At 32.5% G+C, this 6,246-nt stretch overlaps 1 protein-coding gene across 1 annotated transcript; it reads left to right on the top strand.

Annotated features, from left to right (window-relative positions):
• The first annotated feature begins 293 nt into the window (after positions 1 to 293).
• LOC109339684 lies at positions 294 to 2,082 on the top strand. The gene is made up of 3 exons (XM_019577173.1): positions 294 to 543; positions 1,053 to 1,230; positions 1,648 to 2,082. Exons 1-3 carry the CDS (start codon positions 417 to 419, stop codon positions 1,892 to 1,894), a joined length of 552 nt encoding a protein of 183 aa, XP_019432718.1. The 5' UTR covers positions 294 to 416; the 3' UTR covers positions 1,895 to 2,082.
• The last annotated feature ends 4,164 nt before the right edge of the window (positions 2,083 to 6,246 follow it).

Here is a 6,246-nt window from a genome sequence, read left to right as displayed (position 1 = left end):
TAAGTTTCTTTATACAACACTTAAATTTCAGTTACATGCATGCATTATTTAAATTACATATGTAGCTAGCATTGTGTTTCTTCTTTTAGAAAAAAAATCTGGACATAAAATGCACCGTTTGGTTAAACTTCGAGAGACCAAGATAAAGTTGTTGAAAAACATAGTGAAAAAAACTTGACAAGTGTCCTAACACCTGTACACGAGAGCACACATGCATAACTTTGTTGCTTGACACGTGTCTTTAACATTCCTTTGAGGTCTCTATATAATGCTTTCAATGCTAGCCTCTGAACCTCACCAGAGAGAGTGAATAATAAGCATTCTGAAGTGCAAATAGGTGCAAGCAATTCGTGCTTTATATCTAGAAATTTCTGTGGGTTTTTGTTGAACAAACGTTACTTTCTAGCTACTGAAATATGGCTACAGTGGGAAGAAATGTTGCAGCTCCTTTGATGTTTCTTAACTTGATCATGTATTTTCTTGTCCTTGGCTTTGCTAGTTGGTGCCTCAACAGATTCATCAATGGCACAACACATCACCCCAGTAAGTTTATATCATTTCTCATTTACTTACATGGACTTTTCAGTCCATGAGGTTTTCACCTAGTTATCTAAGAGAGCAGATATATGATGCCTTAGGAAAAGCTAAGTTGTTACTTAGATTTAAACTTTTGACCTTATATGAAATTTTATCATTTATATTTTTTATTTATATATTAATTTTATTATCATATTTTAACATGTATGTAAATTCTCTTACATGTATGAATACTTCTCTTTCACTAGTATAGTAACAATATAATGATTGATAGATTCGTGCAATAAAAAGTGGCTCATGTTTTGCAACTTCAAATCTAATTGACACCAAAATATTTATTGATTGGTTAATGATAAAAAAGTACCTTAACACATTCCTAATAACAAAAACAAAATCTAAGGAAACATTTTAAGGAATAAAAAGGGCATATTTAAGTTGTTGGAAAGTGACTGTTTTCTTTGTTATTTGATAAGTTATTATTACACAAGAAAATGACCCTATGATGTACCTTTCAGGTTTTGGAGGAAACGGTGCAACCATGTTCTTCTTAACCTTTTCAATACTAGCAGCTGTTCTGGGCATAGTATCCAAATTCATTGGAGGCAATCACATCAGAATGTGGAGGAGTGACAGTTTAGCATCTGCAGGAGCCACAGCACTCATTGCTTGGGCTGTCACTGCTCTTGCCTTTGGGTAAACCATACATTTCACTACACCCACTTTTCCCTTATCTTATGTTTTATTTTCTTTAGAACAATTTCTCCATGACTTTATTTTGATAATACTATATGATACCTTTTATATTGAAAAAATTTTCTCAAAAAACTTTCACTCCTATATTATACTATGCTTAATTATGTTGTTTTCCTAGCTAATTGCTCCCTAAATTATTTTTTATCAATATGGCCCTTAAATGTTTTACATTTCAATAGTTCAATTTAAGGTACTCTTCTTAGATTACTAAGATATGAGGATAATTGCAGTGACCATAGTAATGGTTAAAATCAAACTTTTGAAACTTTCAAAAAATCCAAAATTAAGTTCACAAACTTTTATTAAACAAAGCTAGTTTTTGTGACAAAAGTTATGTGTTTCTGAACAATGTAACAGGTTGGCTTGCAAGCAAATAAACATAGGAGGACACAGAGGGTGGAGGCTAAAGATAGTGGAAGCCTTCATAATAATCCTAACATTCACACAACTACTTTACTTGCTTCTGATCCATGCTGGTTTATATAACAGCAGATATGGTCCAGGATATCGTGACACTGACTATGGTGTAGGAGGAGGTGCTACTGGCCATGGAGATCCAATGCATAAGGGTTCAGCTATTCCTGCTACTGGAACTCATGTCTAATAATATAATATAACATATGTTCCTTAAATGCACTTGTTAATTTCTTGTCTTTAATTATGTTGTAGTTTCCATGTTGGGACTATGTTGTTTTTTGTTTTTGTTTTATCTACTAATGTAATGTGCCTATTGGGTTGTTTGTCACATGTCATTATGTGAACAACTACTCTATATTATGGCATTTTGTATATCAATCAATGGGATGCAATTGGTTTTTAGTTGCTTCCTTATTTATCTCCCTGCCACAAAATTTGAGGCTTTACTTTACTCTTATCTATTTTAAAGGAAAATTAAATGCTAAATTTATGCATAATTCGGAATCTGAATTCAAGTGGTTACCCAGATTCTAATTTTAGTATGTTTGGGGGTAAAATTCAGTTTCTTTTCAATTTTAAAGAAAAATTAAATGTTAAATTTATGCATAATTCGGAATCTAAATTCAAGTGTTTACCCAGATTCTAGTTTTAGAATGTTTGGGGTAAAATTTCAGTTTGTTTTCATTTTTTAATTAAATTTAAGTCTAGCTTTAGTAAACTATGAACAAAATTAAGATTTCTTCCTTTGTTAGGAATAAAAAATTTCAACTTAAATCTAGATATAGATATGTGTAGATTAATATATCGCTTTTCTGAAATAGAGGATCTTCCATACACTCTTTGTTATAAAAATGTGTACATCTTTGTTCCACAAATTCCATAGTATAATAAATCCTTTTGACCATCAAATGAATCCTTGAAAAGAAGGTCTCTTCTGGATTTCAGTGGGGACTCAACTACTGAGTACTTTTGCACCAGCATGAAGAAAGTGAAATTTAGTTCTATAGGTGCTGCATGGAAAAGATTATTATATGTAAAAAGATAAAGGAGGGGAAGTTAGAGTTGGCCAGTGTGACTAAAATAAATAAATTCTGCTGCATAGATGTTAAGGGTTTCACTAACCATTAATATTATTATTAAGTTGTGTTTATATGAGCTTGTGCATTTATACAAATTTCACTCTCATGAATTAAAAAGAATACCATCATAATTCAGATTGTATTATATCACTCCCACTAAAAAACAAAAAATAACTATACAAATACAAGTAGGACTATGACCTGTCATTGTAACTCTTTTGCACTAGGGAGTTTGATCTTTTTATTAAGAGAGTGATAAATGTTTAAAAAGAAATACAAATTTCAATATCATTTTTAATTATATTTTTATCATTAAAAATAAAAGAAAAAACCTAAAGTTGTTTTTCTATCAATATGGTGGATCTAGAAGAGTTTAACTTCTCTCCATTATTAGATACGGGAGTGTATATCTAAGATTATAATATATAGCAAAAATAATGTTTTAATGGTATAAATTTTTATTTTTCTGAACAAATATTTTTATAAAATAACTCCTCTCACATTTTCACTACGGAAGAGCCAGAGAAATTCATTTCATAATAGAGTGCATTTGGTTACTACATCCGTAGCTTCCTTATCTCCAATTTCACCTTCCGGTGCTCAACAACCTACTTCAATGACATAGTATCCACCGCCATTATCTATATCTCCACCACTTCAGTACCATTCTCATTTGTGTTCTTTGAGATCTCCCTTTTCTACTCAATTCTCTCTCTCATCTCTATTGGACCCCTCTATGTCAAAAGTTAAGTACATTAACCCAATTCTAGAAGGATTACATGAGGAATATCGTTCATTAATCATTGTGGTTGAGAATCATGAAGAAACTCCTACGTAGAATCAGTTTAACTCACACTATATTTTTTTTTATCGGGGATGAAATTTGTTAAAGGAAAATGTATAGGCTAGGAAAGAAAGTATATTATATCGAGAATTAAAAAAGATTAACCAGAAGAAAGATACTTATATGGGTTCAATATCCATTCCAAATACGAGAATTTGAAAGAATTACAACGAACATGTAAGATATTCTAAGAATGTAAAAATATAAGATTTGTCACCTCCTTATAATAAAACTGCGAATTTTCAAAAGTTATATTGTTCGTAACATGCTAAATAGTCCAAATAGCAATGAACCAAAAGGACATTCACCTTCTTGTACTCTTGGTCTCCAAACACAACAAGAAAATATGAGATGAAAAATTTACCTTAGTGACATCTACCTTCTTGTACTCTTGGTCTCCAACCACAAAAGAAAATATGAGATGAAAAATTTACCTTAGCATTGTTGGAAAAAATTGAGGTAATGCCAAAATAAGTGTAGAATTGTTGCTATACATGATAAGACTTTTAATAAGTGAAAATAGATGGTTTATTGTTTCTTACTTTTCCCCACATAGAGTACAACACGACATAATATTTGCTCCTAAGACTCTCCTTTGAGCAAGATATAATTTTGTTGGGACTCTCCCCAACAATTTTCCACACTAGATCTCTTATCTTTGGTGGCACGTAACATTCCTACATCCTTTTGAAAATCACATTGTCATCTCTTCTACCTTCATGGATAATACCTTATATACATTTCGAACCGAGTATTTGTCTCATTTATCATGAATCCAAATCCATCTATATATAGTGTCAAGCTTTTGTTCATAATTCCCAAGAATGAGGTCCTCATACTCCTCTTGCTCCCAAGGGAATTGACTCCTCCTCCATGAAAGTGACCAGGTCCATAATCCATTTCTCCATTCCCTATAGAACTCACTCAAGCGTTTTTATCAAGGGAAAACTGAAACAACCTAGCAAATAAGTTTTTAAGAAGCCCCCACTCATAGATCTTACCAAAATCTCACATTCCTATTGAAACCTAACCTCCTTCGGAAGCCTTCATTCAACCACCCATTTCCGATACTTTCTTTATTGTTACTAAGGTTACCTTGATCCCTCCACTAAGACGGCCCTCAAAAACACACATGATCACTAACGGTTAGATATGCACTAATAGCTTACTATTATTTAATTTTTACACTTTAAATATGCAATGGATATCTATAGGGTCACACATAGAATTAACCACTATATATTGATATATTGCCTTATTGGGACATTAGATTAGCTTAACTCCAATAAGCAATGTTTCAATTAGGGTTAGCCACCTTCAGAGTACTTTCCTTGTGTGCTTATAAAGTATAAGATGCTTAAACCCGACATACCAAAAAAATAGAATTCACTTAGAGTAGTCCACTTCTAGCATAAAAGCGGCAAAGGTTTTTCTACTAGAAGTGTTGATGTAGACTTCTATAGAGACTATGATGTAATTGTTTTGTTAGCTTAACGACAACACAGAGGTAAACTTCATTAATCTTTTTGTTTTGGAAATTGTGAAACATGACCTTGCAGTTCTTCCTTATGGGAATTCTTTTTCTTTAGGCCTTGTTTGGGAGTGGAGTTTTGGAGAGTAGGAGAAGAGAAATGATTGCTTTGGAAAGTCTTCCCTTGTTTGGGAGTTGGATCAAAGAGAATGGAAGGTTTTTGAGGGTTTCTCAAACCCTCCAAAACCCTCTATGTGTTTATTTTTAAAGTTCCTCAATTTGGAGTTTTTTGGAGATAAAATATCAAAATAGTTAAATATGTTTAGTAATAATATATAATTATATATTATTATCTATTTCTCATTGTTAATTACATTTTTAAGGGAAAATAAAAAAAATCTTAATTATCATTACTTTACTCTCCTTCATCTAAATTTCATACTCCCAAACAAGGGAGATGATTTCCTTCATTTTCCCTTCTCTTCCTTCCCTTCCTAACTTTTTGATCCCTCTCCTTCCCTTTCCCTCCTAACTCCCAAACAAAGCCTTAGTGATTCTTAGTTTGTGAAATCTCAGCTTTCTATACAACTTCAAGGTTTCCTAACTCGTGAGGGACTATATACTTTAGTTTTTATCAACCCCTTTCACAAACAACCAGCTTTTCTCCTACTGATACCATTATACTACTTTACCTACTTGTATTCAAATCATTGTAAATCCCTCAGCTGGAAATAAAGTGCTTTAATCCTATATTCTTTAGCACTGTAGACTAGGTCACCTCATGAGAGTGTTGTAAAATGTATTCTTACATCTTTGGGTATAAATCAAAGAATCACTTGTCCACACACTCACCATCAAAATGGAACTTTGGAGAGAAAGGGTATGCACATTATTGGGACATGGTTAGCATTGTCAGTACAAGCTTGTTTACCTCGACAGATTTGGGATCATACATTTGTAACTGCTGCAGCTTATCTCATAAATGGGCTTTGTACTTCTTCTCTTCATAATAAGGTTCCACTCACACAACCTGATTATAGTCACTTAAATGTACTTGAATGTTCTTGTTCTCCATATATTCGACCTTATAACCTGACTATAAGTCTAGTGAGTGTGTCTTTCTTGATTACTCTACAAGCCACAAA

This window comes from Lupinus angustifolius, unplaced genomic scaffold, assembly GCF_001865875.1.
Source record: "Lupinus angustifolius cultivar Tanjil unplaced genomic scaffold, LupAngTanjil_v1.0 Scaffold_88_56, whole genome shotgun sequence".
Lineage (NCBI taxonomy): Eukaryota > Viridiplantae > Streptophyta > Magnoliopsida > Fabales > Fabaceae > Lupinus > Lupinus angustifolius.
Note: the sequence above shows the minus strand (reverse complement) of the source record. Positions and strands in the feature narration are given on the sequence as shown.